Source organism: Dioszegia hungarica (assembly GCF_025882075.1).
Source record: "Dioszegia hungarica strain PDD-24b-2 chromosome Unknown MKK02contig_8, whole genome shotgun sequence".
NCBI lineage: Eukaryota > Fungi > Basidiomycota > Tremellomycetes > Tremellales > Bulleribasidiaceae > Dioszegia > Dioszegia hungarica.
The window spans coordinates 1,960,346-1,973,730 of record NW_026515770.1 but is presented as its reverse complement, the minus strand read 5'-3'; the positions used below and the strand labels follow the sequence as shown (position 1 = coordinate 1,973,730).

The 13,385-nt window shown below is 56.3% G+C and overlaps 5 protein-coding genes across 5 annotated transcripts; 2 read left to right on the top strand and 3 right to left on the bottom strand.

Moving 5' to 3' along the window:
* Positions 1–499: 499 nt before the first annotated feature.
* MKK02DRAFT_44453 (armadillo-type protein) lies at positions 500–4,813 on the top strand (the record flags this gene model as incomplete). The annotated part of the gene is made up of 16 exons (XM_053092937.1): positions 500–667; positions 718–910; positions 959–1,707; positions 1,767–2,090; positions 2,132–2,356; positions 2,410–2,510; positions 2,557–2,710; positions 2,759–2,863; positions 2,910–3,163; positions 3,211–3,355; positions 3,408–3,489; positions 3,549–3,903; positions 3,960–4,089; positions 4,141–4,367; positions 4,420–4,591; positions 4,643–4,813. The coding sequence occupies 16 exons, from the start codon at positions 500–502 to the stop codon at positions 4,811–4,813; spliced, it is 3,555 nt and encodes a 1,184-aa protein (XP_052945530.1).
* Positions 4,814–4,861: 48 nt separating this feature from the next.
* MKK02DRAFT_26219 (protein phosphatase type 2A regulator) lies at positions 4,862–6,282 on the bottom strand (the record flags this gene model as incomplete). Its single annotated transcript, XM_053087157.1, has 6 exons — positions 4,862–5,352; positions 5,405–5,433; positions 5,479–5,574; positions 5,625–5,857; positions 5,904–6,032; positions 6,091–6,282. The coding sequence occupies 6 exons, from the start codon at positions 6,280–6,282 to the stop codon at positions 4,862–4,864; spliced, it is 1,170 nt and encodes a 389-aa protein (XP_052945529.1).
* A 110-nt stretch (positions 6,283–6,392) lies between these two features.
* Positions 6,393–8,454, top strand: MKK02DRAFT_33104 (S-adenosyl-L-methionine-dependent methyltransferase; the record flags this gene model as incomplete). The annotated part of the gene is made up of 10 exons (XM_053088651.1): positions 6,393–6,643; positions 6,665–6,889; positions 6,946–7,034; positions 7,102–7,187; positions 7,235–7,351; positions 7,401–7,524; positions 7,573–7,722; positions 7,928–8,145; positions 8,211–8,330; positions 8,386–8,454. 10 exons carry the CDS (start codon positions 6,393–6,395, stop codon positions 8,452–8,454), a joined length of 1,449 nt encoding a protein of 482 aa, XP_052945528.1.
* Positions 8,455–9,264: 810 nt separating this feature from the next.
* On the bottom strand, positions 9,265–10,816 carry MKK02DRAFT_33103 (uncharacterized protein; the record flags this gene model as incomplete). The annotated part of the gene is made up of 2 exons (XM_053088650.1): positions 9,265–9,465; positions 9,632–10,816. 2 exons carry the CDS (start codon positions 10,814–10,816, stop codon positions 9,265–9,267), a joined length of 1,386 nt encoding a protein of 461 aa, XP_052945527.1.
* Positions 10,817–11,716: 900 nt separating this feature from the next.
* On the bottom strand, positions 11,717–13,040 carry MKK02DRAFT_33102 (uncharacterized protein; the record flags this gene model as incomplete). Its single annotated transcript, XM_053088649.1, has 3 exons — positions 11,717–12,079; positions 12,107–12,227; positions 12,256–13,040. 3 exons carry the CDS (start codon positions 13,038–13,040, stop codon positions 11,717–11,719), a joined length of 1,269 nt encoding a protein of 422 aa, XP_052945526.1.
* Between the last annotated feature and the right edge of the window lie 345 nt (positions 13,041–13,385).

Genomic DNA, 13,385 nt, shown 5'->3' with positions numbered 1-13,385 from the left:
ATACGAGTTGCGAAGGGGGTCGCGCGGATGGTCCGCTCTAGTTGCAACTCCCAGGATGTAATGACGGATGATATACACAGTGAGTACGATAAGCGGCGGACTGGAGGAGGGAGCAGGAGGAAGAGGAGAAGAGAGGTATGTATGAACGATAGCAGCGAGAGACGTCGGACGTTCCAGCCAATTGGCGCAGACAGGTCCGTGCGGGCATGATGTTTCATCTGGTTTCACTTTCTGGGACATATGAGAGCACGCACGCCTGACAGCATAATCTACGCTGCCTGACAGATGGCATAGCTGCCCCTTGTCTCCGTAGACCGGCGGCTTGCGCAATACCCTGCGGTCAGGATCATGCAGCTTTCGCAGCTATATAAGAGGAGAACCTGCACGTGACCAAATATTCTAGGCGGAGCCCCGCGGACGCGTCTTGCTGTCGAAGGCATCTCAACTTTCACCTCTTACCGTCCTCTACCTTTCGTGTCATCCACACCAGGCCAGTACGATGTCAGCCACACTGGCAGACGCCGAAGATCCGACATACACCCATTTCGCGCACAAAGATGCGTTCTTTGGTCTCCTGTCGGACTTCCTCGCGCTGGATGTGAGCCGAGCTCCGGCGAGAGGGGAAGACGAGAATGAAGAGGCACTGGTCAAAGACCTTGGAGCTATTGTGAGTCTATCCGTAGAGAGCCATATCCCCAGCTGCGCTGATGGACGTAGCTGGATCACTACCTGCCCCTGCCGGGATTGTTGGACCCCCATATCGACCAGATCATTCCTCCGTTAATGGACGCTCTGGCGAAGCAGGTCATTGCGCTCGCCCAGGATACGGAGCTGCCTAATCCCAGTCGTCTCAATCGACTTGGGAGGGTGATCAACTGGGTAGTCAAAGTCCGAGGATGGAAAGCTGTCGGTATGTCGAGCCCGCCCTGGAAGAGCCATCTGTCAGCTGATCATCTAGTCCAACACTTCCCTTCAACAATCTCGTACCTCCCCTCACTCATCGCCATTCTCTCCCCGCCCACCACGCCCAGCTCGTCCTCGACACCCCTGACGGCACAGCATCCGCTCATCGCCCATCAAGACGCGTGGGAGACTCGAGCGGTCCTCCTCCTCTGGCTCGCCCTGCTCCTTACCGTCCCATTCTCGCTCTCGGCCCTATCCGCACCCCACCCGGTCCAAGCTAGTCAATACGGTATCGACGCCCCGGCATCCGCCCTTTTGTTCTCCGCACCGACCTCGGATCTCTCCCAGCGCGTCATCCTACTGTCGCTCCCGCTGCTCCAGCGGTCCGGCAAAGAAGGGGCGTACGCCGCGCTCGTCCTGGCCCGGGTTTTCTCACGGACCGATGCCGTCCAAGGGCTCAGCGGCTTTCTCGGATGGGCAGGTGCGGAGCTAGAAGAAGGCGACAGGGAGGGAGAAGCCAATCTTGTCGCGTCGCTTCTGGAGTTGCTGGCGCTGCTGCCGTCAATGCTGCCCCTCGGCCACCTCGACACTCTGGATGGATTCATGGCGAACACTCTGCTTCCTCATCTGAGAGGGAGCAGGACAGCGGCCAGCTCGGGTCTGATACGGAAGTTAGCGATCAAGGCGAGGGGGAGATACTGGTTGACAAAGCTGAGCCAAGTGAGGGAGAGTGAAGGGGAGGAAGCGATTCCAGAAGGACTGGAAGAAGAGCTGGATGACCTGATGACTGGATTAGCGGACAAAGTACGTTCTTCTCAGCTGCATGGCATACCTCGATCTGGCCCTCGAGCTGATCCTACCAGGACACGATCGTTCGATACTCCTCAGCCAAGTACATCGCCCGACTTACCGCTGTTCTCCCTGAAGACTTTGCCTCGCAGATCGTCTTGGCCACTATCAACCTCTTCCAGGGAACAGAAGACGAGCCGGTCGTCGAGACGCCCTTCGGTACCGTTCTCGACCCAGGTGGGAGCGCTCCGGGCGGAACGATGGGTTTTGGTGGGACAGAAGGGGCGAACAAGGGGGAGTCGAGGTGGCATGGTGTCTGTTTGGCTGTTGCGGAGATGGCGCGGAGGGGGCTGGTCAAAGACGAAGCTGTGGGAGAGGCTGTACAATGGGTAATGAAGGTGTGTCTCCTCACTCGAACCAGGACCCAGCTTATCCTCAGGCTTTGACCTTTGACATTCGCCGTGCGACCCATTCCATCGGCTCGAACGTCCGCGATGCCGCAGCATACGTCCTCTGGTCCCTATCCCGCGCGTGTCCGCCGGCGACAATCGCACCATACGCGGAGGATATGGCGACCGGGATGATGTGCGCTGCGTGCTTTGATCGAGAAGTGGGCGTCAGGCGGGCAGCTAGTGCCGCATACCAAGAGGGAGTGGGGCGATTGGTAAGCTATCTCCCTTTGCTCCGCCTTGGCAGATGGGCAAGCTCATGTCTTAGGGTCTGTATCCTAAGGGAATAGACGTGCTGGCGAAGTCTGACTTCTACTCGGTGAGCGTGAGAAGGATCGCCTTCACCATCGCTGCTCCAGCCATAGCTGAGTGAGTAGCCATGAATGTGTACCATCAAACTTCGCTGACCTGACAGACATGCCGTCTACCGTCGCCGGATGCGGGATCACCTTCACAATATCACTCTTCGACACTGGGACGAAGCGATGCGGACATTGGCGGCTGTAGCGCTCAAAGATCTTTTGAAGCTGGGGGATGAGGATGGTCTGAACGACGCGATTGAGCGAGAGGTGCGCTTCTGCAGCTTTGATAAAGCTGGATCCAAGCTGATAAGGCAGATCAAACAAGTCCCATCAATGGATGCGAACAATGTTCATGGAGGGCTTTCGGCTTTGACTCAAATAGCGTCACTCTTGAGCGTAACGGACGATAGACGAGCCAATGTGAGCTGGCTCTGGTTCCCAAACTGAAGCGAAGCTGACACGGCAGATCTTCCTCGCGCTTGGCTCCATCCGTCCTGCTGCCCTCGTTTCCCCTCAAGCTGGCCCCATCATCAAACAAGCCTGCGACGTCATTTGCGCCACGCTCAACCAGGCTATCATCAAGAGCGCGGGGAGTCAGGCGATCCTAGACAAGTTCATCGAGGCGGGAATGAAGCGGCGGGAGACGGAATGCCAAGAAGGGGTGGCGGATGTGTACGGCTGTTTGAGCGCTTTGCGCGACGCGTCGAGAGAGGTCGTCAAGTGCGTCCTGCTGCCGGACTGTTTGCAGAGTGGAGCTGATACGGTAGGCTTGTTGGTGACCTCAAGGCCACGAGAGCTGTTCAGAAACAGGCGGCAGCGCTGAGTCTCGGACATATACGATATGACGGGTGTCAATCGAGCTTGGACAAATCGGTGGCTGCTTTGCTGGCGCAATTGGAGGACGGGACAAAGGTCAGCTATGCATTTCACATGAGTGGCAAATAGATTGGCAACTGATGATTAGGCGGATGTGGAGACTCGACGGTATGCTATTCGGTCTTTGGCTGACATCGCTGTCCAGCAAAATCAGGACGGAGTCAGGCTGGGTAAGTCTCAACTACCTCGTATGCGTTGCCGAGGTCTAGTTGCACAGCTGACCCCAAAGTCGCCGCCGAACAACTGGACCAGCTCATCTCCGCAATCACCCTTGCTCTGGCCGATTACTCGACTGATCAACGCGGAGACGTCGGATCCTGGATTCGCATTGCCGCTCTCAATGCCCTGGCGCTGATCGTACCCGATATCGCACAAGCTTCACCTGCTGCACCTGGCAAATGCCCGATCTCGCAGAACAGCTTCGACAAGCTCATGGGTGGTATCGTCAAGCTGCTCGTGGAGAAGCTGGAACCAGTCCGAGCGGCCGCCGCTCGATGCTGGGGACTCCTGCGGGCTGCCGGAGTCTCTGAGGTATGGGTATGGCCAGAGGGGAAAGTGCTGGATGTGGAGTTGAAAGAGCCGTAGTAAGTTTGGACCCCTCTGGAAGGGCACGGATGCGGGATCGAGCTCATACTTACAGCGAGGAGGCATTTCGGTATGTCGACCAAAAAGATTGGTTCGGTCGCACGATGCCGCTCCTCCGCACCAAGTACAGGGGCGAGCTTATGGCGGGGCTGGTCCTGTGTATGGGAAGCCAGATCGTCTCTGTGGTAAGCGTCTTGCCGGGTCTTCTGCGAAGTAAGTCACTAACGATCCTTCAGTCTGCCATGGCATTTGAGCCTTTCCACGCTTACCTGTCGACGCAAGACGCTGCTCAAGCTGGAGAGGAGTCGCTGAAAGATACGGTGATGCGAGATCTCGGTGGCATCATGGCCGAAAATCTTGGCTCGAACAGGGTCTTCGTCCCCTGCCTGGTGACCAGTGCGAAGGTGTTCCGATCCGGCCTCTTCTCAGACGTTGACGCTTCTCTTGCCGGCCTGTCAAAAAGGTAATCTACTTTTCTCCCTCCCGGATTGGGACTATAGCTAACTGGTGATCAGCTGCACTCGGTTCATCAGTCTAGCTAGTCGAGGCATCGACAAGATGAAGTCTATCGACCGGATCAGCGCGAGTATGGCCGTCGTCATCGCTGCTCTCAGGCTGAAGGACGCTGGTGTCAGGCATACAGCAGGAGGCAATCTTGGGGTCTTTCTCAAGCATCGCTTTCCCAGAGTAAGTCTGACCTTCGCAGAGTCGACATGCACGGCCTCGGCTGATCCTCAGATCCGGTCAATGTGCGCAGAACAGCTGTATCTCGAGCTCTCGGACATTCAGGACGAGGTCCATCCCGAACTGGAAGAGGTGCTCATCGGAACCGTGTGGACCGAAGATGAAGGCTTCGAAGAGGCGGCGGATGAGGTGGTCCGCCTTGTGCAGCAAGAACTAGGTCAATGAGACATGGTGATGACGCGGCAGTGAGCAGGTGGGTTTTGACTTTTTACATCATCTGCGTGGGATAGTGGGTGATGACCAGGTCGATCGTGTCGACTCCAGAACTCCTCTTCTCCCGTCGACTCGACCGACAGCCGCCCACGGCGCACCTGTCGCGGCCTGCCCCTCTCCCTGCACTCTCTTCTCCTCTCCCTCTTTATTTTCACCGCCACTACTCTTGTCGACGGGCACATCCTCCCCCCACAGCCACCCGCCAATCCATAATCCCTGGACGACCACCTTCTTCCCTACCACCTCACCCAGAAACATCTTCCTCAGCCCGCTATGCGGTTTATACCAATTTGGCATCTGGCATAAGGAGTACAGGAGGGGCGAATGCTCCGAGAAGGCCGCGCCGCTCTTGAAGAGTGTAAGACGGTAGAGGGAGAGGGTGAACATATCGGTCAAAGGAGTGGAGGGGGATAAGGGGATGAGGGTGGGGACAACGGACGGGGTGGAGGCTTGGGCGAGGGCGAGTGATCTTGGGGGTGTCAGATCTGAACCTGGAGGATCAGCTTCGGAACCGGAACCCGAGTTGATGAATGCAACACCTACCGAGAAGCTGGGCAGAGCCAAAGAGGTAGCTACTCTGTCAGCGTGAGGACAGAGATGTAGCAAGATGCACGAACGGGAAGAAGCAGTAGTCATCTAGACCCCATACACCGTGAGATCCAGCTGGCTCCAGACGGTACTGCATCTGGAGCACAGTGGTGAGATTGAGATAGCTAAACATGTCAGCCGAGAGCCAAATGGCAAGGAAGGAAGTCGGATGTACTGTGCGAAGACTCGTAATATCAACTCATCCTCCTCATCCTCTCCGCCTTCTCCGCTCCCGACCCAGCCAGAGGCAACACAGCACCATAACGCCAACACAAAGGCTAGCTCGTGCCCTGTCCCGTAGTCCAGCCGAGTGGCGTGGCCGAAGGCGCTCGATTGGATCAGTAATGGGAGGATCTGGTTGGCGAGATACGGCGGCAGGTCGACAGATTGAAGCAGAGCTGGGAGCCGCTGATCGGTCAATAGAGCACAATGTCTGTGAAAGATGGAGGCACACCTCTTCGACGAGCTTGATGTACGACCTGAAAGCGAGATTGCCGAACCTCTGACTGCTCTGCGGCTGTGTAGGCACCTCCTCAACCCAGCTCATCAAGCTATCCAGGATGAGCATGAGGTGCTGTATAGCCTATCGCTGAGTCAGATTTCTGCACAAGCTCGTCCAAGCATGGTCTGGGCTCACATACAGGCGTGCATCCTTCAGTTGAGCCAGACCTGATCTCTTTCCCTCTTATCCGCTCGCACCGACGCTGGATCCAGCCCCAGAACGCCCGGAACCCGGGACTGGCTAGCCATTCAGCTACGGCCTCGTCGGTATTAAGCACCTGCGCCGGGGCGGCGGGGGACGTCGGGAGGTAGAAGCCGGACGTCGAAGCCATAATGCATATAGAGGAGATATAAAGAATGGTCGAGCTCGTCGTCGAAAGGGTCGTCGGCGTCGTCGGAAAGAGCTTTCCCACGGTCTAAACGTTTCAGATCATCGTTCAAAATGTTGACGTCGTCGTTCGTCTGTCCAGCTACTGTATCACGCCCCTCTAAAGTCAGCAAGATGCCGCTCTACGTCCTCCGAGTGTGTATGGAGCACGCTACGTTCCGGATCCCATCGCTACTCTCGGTCGCGCAGCTGTACGGCTTCTCTATCAAGTTCATCTCGGAGGATGCCGACAGGGGTATCGTTGTGATAGAGCTGGACGACGATGAGGACGTTGACAAGCTCTTGGAAAGAGGTACACTGATCTTGTGAGTGCAGTCTATTGATAGACCAGCAGGAGAGAAGCTGCCACCTGATCCGTATGCGAAACCCTCCTCTGACTTACGGCTGACCATGCTCAGTACCGCCAGCCGCCTTCTCGCACAGGCCGACTCGTATGACCAGCTCCATGCTTACTTGCACGAACATCCGGAAGGGCTCAGGCCATATCTCGACAAGAACTTCAAGTTCTTCGTTGAGGGTATCAACCACAGGATACCCTCAAGCCGCCAGCGGTGAGCCCTAGCTCCGCTTGAGTTCTTGGAGATCAACAGCTGAGGCGAGGAGACAGAAAGTCGATAGATGCTTTTGAACAGCATGGGTACACCGGTAAGGCTGCGATGAAGGATCCCGAAGTCGAGTTCATCATCTACGAGGAGTGTGAGTCGGCTGCTATCATTCCACTTTCAGGTGCTCGGCTAGCACCCGGCTCGCAGCTGACTAGTAGATGACCTGAACGAAGCGCACTCCCATGAGAAGAGCCACCGGCTGGAACGAGATGGCCAGTTCCGACAGGTGTACTTCTGTGTAAAAGTGTGTCTCCCTCATCAAGGTTCGACCGCGCCCTGCTGACCTGACAGATGGGCGAATCGCGGGCTCGACCACTCATCCAGGCTCACTCGGTCAAGACCAGGTCATACTACGGCAACACGTCCATGGAAGCAGAGATGGGTTTCTTGATGGCTGGACAGGCCTTGGTGGGTCTTATCGCTGCTCGCAAATGGTGTACTGAGCTGATCTGTTCAGCCTGCACCAGGAAAAATCGTCTATGACCCCTTCGCCGGGACCGGATCCATGCTCTACTCGTGCGCTCACTGGGGAGCCACAGTCTTGGGTTCAGATATCGACGGCAGGCAAATGAGAGGGAAGGGTAGGTTCAGCTAGTCATTGCAGTCGAACAGTAAGCTGATACAATCAGGGCAGGGCAAAGGCTATGTCCCAGGCGTATATCGCGCAGCCGATCAATACGGAGTGCGAGACAGAGTCCTTGACTGTATGACTTTTGACATCACAAGAGGTCCATGGAGGAGGGGAGGATGGCTCGATGCGGTCGTTACAGATCCGCCTTGTAAGCTCACGATTTGACATGTTTGAAAGTCTGAGCTGACTTTACGTAGATGGTGTACGTGCAGGCGCAAAGAGGCTGGGAAGGAAGAATGACAGGAAGCCAACTCAGGAAGAAGCCTTCCTGATGCCAGATGGAACTCCAGCTCATGAGCGAGTATTCTCTCCACTCTCACGCAGGACCATCAGCTGATCCGCTAGACTGCCAGACTATCGACCCCCTTCTCGCCCATATGAACTGGTCAACCTCACTCGCGATCTCGTTCTTTTCGCTCGGTGGATTCTTGTGCCAGGCGGACGGCTGGTCTTCTTCCTGCCGACGGTCTCGGAGGACTATGATGCGGTAGATGTGCCGGTTGTGGAGGGTATGCGGGAGCTCAAGTGGGGCGAGGGCAGTGTGCAGGACTTTGGAAAGTGGGGAAGAAGAGTGAGTAACACATTCTCGCGGGCAGCAATCATGTCATGTGCGCGAACCGCCAGCTGATACAGCAGCTCATCACGATGGAGAAGACAGCGGATGACGACGGGGCGAGACCATCCTTCGATGATAGCGAGGCGGTCGAGGTGGACAGCGGAGCCAAGATACCAGGGCATTTCCAATTCCGGGAAAGGGTGAGTGACGCCATTCCTGTCTGGTCTTGCCTCATCCCACAGCTGACCTTGCCAGTATCACGAGAAATTCACGCCTCGGCTGCAACCGTCCTCGAGTGCCGCTTCACCCGGACCAGAAACGTAATACATGATCATCACAAACTTCACGGCCGATACCGAGCGAAAGAAGACGTCATCGCCGCAGGCAGAGTAGGGTATCTATGCACTGACGGATATTCAGTTGCATTTTGCGCTACTCATGGTGCGACCTTAGTATCGGCTCGATGGCTCCCAAAACCGTGCGCTGGTCTTCTCATCCCTCGACTTAAGCGAACGCTTCTCTCGTTTGTAATCCCTGAGAGCCATCGCCGCCCTCACACCATGATACACCGTACCTAAAATTGGCACCCCGCTGACAGCTGACTGGAAATGATGCTTCAACTTATCGCGACGGGACTTGACGGACCGTTCCGCGGCTAACCGGGAGGTGTCCCTGGCCAGTGCATCAAAGCACTGAGAGACGGAAGCGGTGTCAAGATCGATGTATGATGACCAAGGCCGGTAGAAATCATCGTCGGAGTCAGGATGGAGGGCGCTGAATGCCGATTGGAGATTTGCGGTGGCAGACCTGAAAGTATGACGGTCATGAGCACTGAGGGTGGAATATGAGTCGCTGAGCATCTTATGGGCCGGGTCCTTTTCAGTGGCGTCGACAATGGACAGCGTGTCACTGACTGATCGATTATCGCGATCGATGAATTGATTGGTCACAGAGGACGACGACGACGTCGACGGCCGAGGGATGATACAAAGTTGCGCGGAGAGTGATGGCGCTTTCGAGAATGAGCCGATCGGACTCACTGCTGATCCGATACATGGGCTATGCTCACGCGCGTATGGTCCTGCATCCTTTGTGGACCATCGCTGATACGTGTATGATGACTGCTATCCTTTCTCAGGATGGCGAGGCTGGTGCTGCAGACGAGGTGTGTCTTTCGGACCGTGCGCACAGGCCGAAGCGAGCACGGACAGCAACGGTGGGCGTCATGAATTCTAGCGGGCGCAGCTTTGAAGACGATCTTTTCGCTGGTGTACTGTTGGTCATATTATCGCGGACGGCACAGGCAGAAGCCCTCATTGGAGCGCCATCGGTCGACTACTTGGCAAGCAACTCGAAACGCCTTTCCCGACGACTCTGTACATGGGTATGTAGTGTAATGAGCACTGGGTATAATATCGATATCGCCTAACATCTGTGCCACAACATCCATCTCAGCCATCTGACCCCGCTACTCATCCCCCTTCGCCAAATGCGTGCACACTGCCTTCACAACGGTTGCTGTACCCAGAGCCGCCAACGCGAAAAATAGTCCGCGGCCCATCTTGGAGCTCCCGACGTCTCCCCAAGTGGTATCAGGGGCCTGGTGGCTGTCCCACTCCCCCTTGGAGTTGAATCTCTTGGGCGGCTCTTGTGGAGGGCCACCACCGGTACCAGCTGACGCCTGTTGCCAGGTGGCTCGGGAGGATGAGTAGGTGGCCGCGCGTTCTCTCAATTTCTGCAGCTTCTTCACCACGGCCGCAGTGATCAGCTCCAATTTCTTGCGTGCGGAGCACTCAGCGCCAGTTCCCATCACGAACGAACCATGCTCCCCAAGTCCAAGTGTTTCTGACAGGCGAGTATTCATGGCCTGCATGATGTCGAGGGAATTCCGGTGTGGGTCGAGACTGCTCTCCACTGTGGACCAGTCCTCCAGAGTTCTCCAAACGTGCGTCGGGGCTTGAGACAGAGACGGAGGGCCCTGGAGATCCCCAAGCAACTCGTTCAGCGTCATGTCGGCTAGGCTGAGTTGCTCAAACGGGTCAGGGAACTTCCTTGAGAGGTCCTTGAGGCACAGCCATTGCGCGATCTCCGGGGGGTACATGGTGCCACTGATATTGATCAGCTCTCTGATGATCCGACGCGATTGATCGACGGTTGCGATGGGGGGAGCGTCAGGTTCAGTCATGTCTGATCTGACATGTCTGCGGGTCAACCCAGAGGACGCGTCGTCCTCCCTGCGGAAAGGACCTCTTCGCAGGGACCACCGCGACCGATCTCCGAGAGGAGGGTTCGGGTCCCTTGGAGCCCGTGGAGTGAAGAATGCCCGCATCTGTCTTCTCAGCTCAGAGGGTGTCCGGGAACCCTCCTTTGTGCTGCCCTCCTGCTCGGCCCTGACCGCAGGTGGTTCTCGGTGCTTGACAACCGCGGTGCTGTCTGTGTACGCATGCGCAACTGGAGCGGTCTCAATGCAGTCCGCCTCACTGGTGTAAGAGATCACGCTGAAGTGGTCCGCACCATCATCAGCTGCAGGCTCATCGCCGTCCTCTTCCGTGACATCAGCGAGGACTCGTCCTGGTGCGGGTGGTAGCTGAGACTGCTGCGCCTCATTTAGCCGGCTGGTGTGGGCAAAGTCGGACCCGTACGGCGGAAGAGGCCGATTGAGGTCTTGGGAAAGCCCGGTGTTCATGACATCCAGAGGTACAAGTGGTCAAGTGATGTGAAGATGATTGACGCAGTAGGGTTGGTTGAGTTGATCGCGCAGAGGATATGGTATTGAAGGATAGGATGATGTACGAAGTCATAATTCTCTTCCCCCTTCGTGACTTATATATCCCATTCTGACATGATCTGTCCAGTCATCCCTTGACTCCAGCTCCTTGCGGACTTTGAGGTCATACACGTTCGAACCCTGCGCCACTCTGGCGTGCTCCTACACGTTCGGGCGAAAGTGGCACTTTGTAAGGATGTCTGACAGTCTGCAGCCTTCACGCTCTCTAGAGGGTTCTAGAACTAAGCGGTCATGGATAAGGGATCGACCGATTGATCCACATAGCATCACGGCGTGAGGTCAGCGGTGTACTGTCAACACATAACGACATGTCGAGGACGTCCACTAGCTGACAGCCGTTGAGAACTGGCGGTGCCACTCGCTCCAGCTGGTTCCGCCCATAGCGGCCGTTCACTCGAGACAGCTGACAAGGGTCTATGATGAACTCTGAAGCTACAGGACAATCCATGGTATCCTGGGAACCATACAGATGGGGTCTTGCGTGACCTCGTCAATGATCGCAAGCCAATGGATATTGATTGAGTAACTCTTGCGCGGCATGTTTCACCTGCATCACGTGACCCATGACCATTGATGGGCGAAAGGTCTAGACGGCGGGTCAAACAGACACCGTCCTGCGCCAGTCGATGTTCATCAGCACCAAACGGACGCCTAGTCAAGGCGGCTGTGAGATGTACGCGCGCCAGTCATACTGCCAATACTCTACATGCTTCGACTCCGCCACTCATTTCTCCTGCTTCCACCCGCTACCAGCTTCGAATGCTTGGCCATCGCGCCCCTTTTGGAGGTGACAGACGACTATACGGGCGAGCTATATACAGGAGTACGATAAGTCGTTGCTGGATGATAGCTATCGATCACGGGGATGGCGTGATGAAGGTTGGGAAGAGTAGGCGCGGCGCCGTTCGGAGGGGTGTAATGATGAGGGTGATCTGGACGGTCGACTAGTGGAGCGCGTGTGGGACTGGGGATAGTCGGAGTACTGCCGAGAGCGGGAATGATCGAATTCGGATGGGTAGTGTCTTCGGCGGTCACTGGATTTGCGAGAGCGAGAGCGAGATCGACCGCCCCGCGTCGGCTGTCCCCTGGAGCGAGATCGAGCACTGTCGAGGTCGACCTCAGAGGGCCAGCTCCCCGGCATCTCGCTCTGACTGGCTGGCTCTACAGATCGTGGATCTACGGATCGACCGCGTGTGGAAGGGTAAGGTGCCCGAGATGAGTGGGAGGAGCGAGACCGGCGCCGTGATGGTCGGGAGGAGCGGGAAGGGGACGATGTAGAGGGGGGTCTTGACCGGTGCCTGGGCTGGCGCTTGGTGACAGTGTATGTGCTATCTGACACGAGTTTTCGACTGTCCTCGCTAGGATCCTCATCTCCTGAGACATAACCCTCATCCTCAAAGTCTTCTGTTACCAGCCCGCCACCCTCAGTCCCCTTCATCACCTCGTCTCGGGTCTCTTGGATCTGATTGGTGATGCCGTGTATGCGCTTACAGCAGTCATCCAGCCATTCCAAAGGCTGACCGGTCCGCTCGGTCATTTTAGACCGAGTGAACATGCTCTTGAACTTGCCTTTTGGTTTGGGTCGCGCGAGGGTCACGCCCGAGAACGCCGCAGCTGACTGATCTAGCGTATCCAGGAGCCGGTCCACAAAGGGAGCTGTCGTGTATGGTGCAAACAGGTCAATGCCGATACAGGAATCGCCCGACTCGTCGTCCGTCCTCATGGTCTCCCTAAACTCGTCCGCTAGTACCGTCCTCTCCCCTACCGTCGCCTCTGGATCTTCCCACATGAGCTTCAGGTTGTTTCGATTCCTCAGCGTTCTTGTCAAGGTCTGTGCGTACTCCAGCTTCTTCACCATCTCCATCGCCTGCGCCGCTAGTGCCTGGCTCTTCTCGATCTTGCTACCCCTCGTGACTCCTGTCGTCTGTGTCGTCTGGCCCATTGCTTTTTTCCAATCGATCGGCATGAGACCATCAAGTAGCTCGTTTACCCGGTCTGAAAACCTTGAGAGGTCGCGCTGCGTCAGGCCCTGGTTGGCAATGTCCATCCGGTCTTCATCTGTTATCTGTAAGTGAACACTGGAAAGTGGTGGTGCTGATCGTCGTGCTTTGCGTAGTCGCATTGTGGGGGATGGTTTGGATCGAGGGGGGTGGGGAGAAGGATGGGCAAACAAGCACCGCTGCGCCAGCGATTATGAGTTGGTACAGTGCAGCTATCCTTTGTAGTTCGCCTTGAAACTCCAGAACTATCTAGATCTTTTGATGCGGATACTCTGTAGCACGTTCCAGCGCTAGTGATACAAGGAGAAACATCAGACTCCAAGCACTGTCAGGGTGAGGTCCGATGATACGGAGTCAAGGAGGCCCCATTTGATGGAGATCAGTAAGGCCAGTCAGTCTCGCCGTCAGCATAGCATGTGCTATATGTCGGAGTGAGTGATGGCTTCACAAGGCTCAAAGGAGTGGCT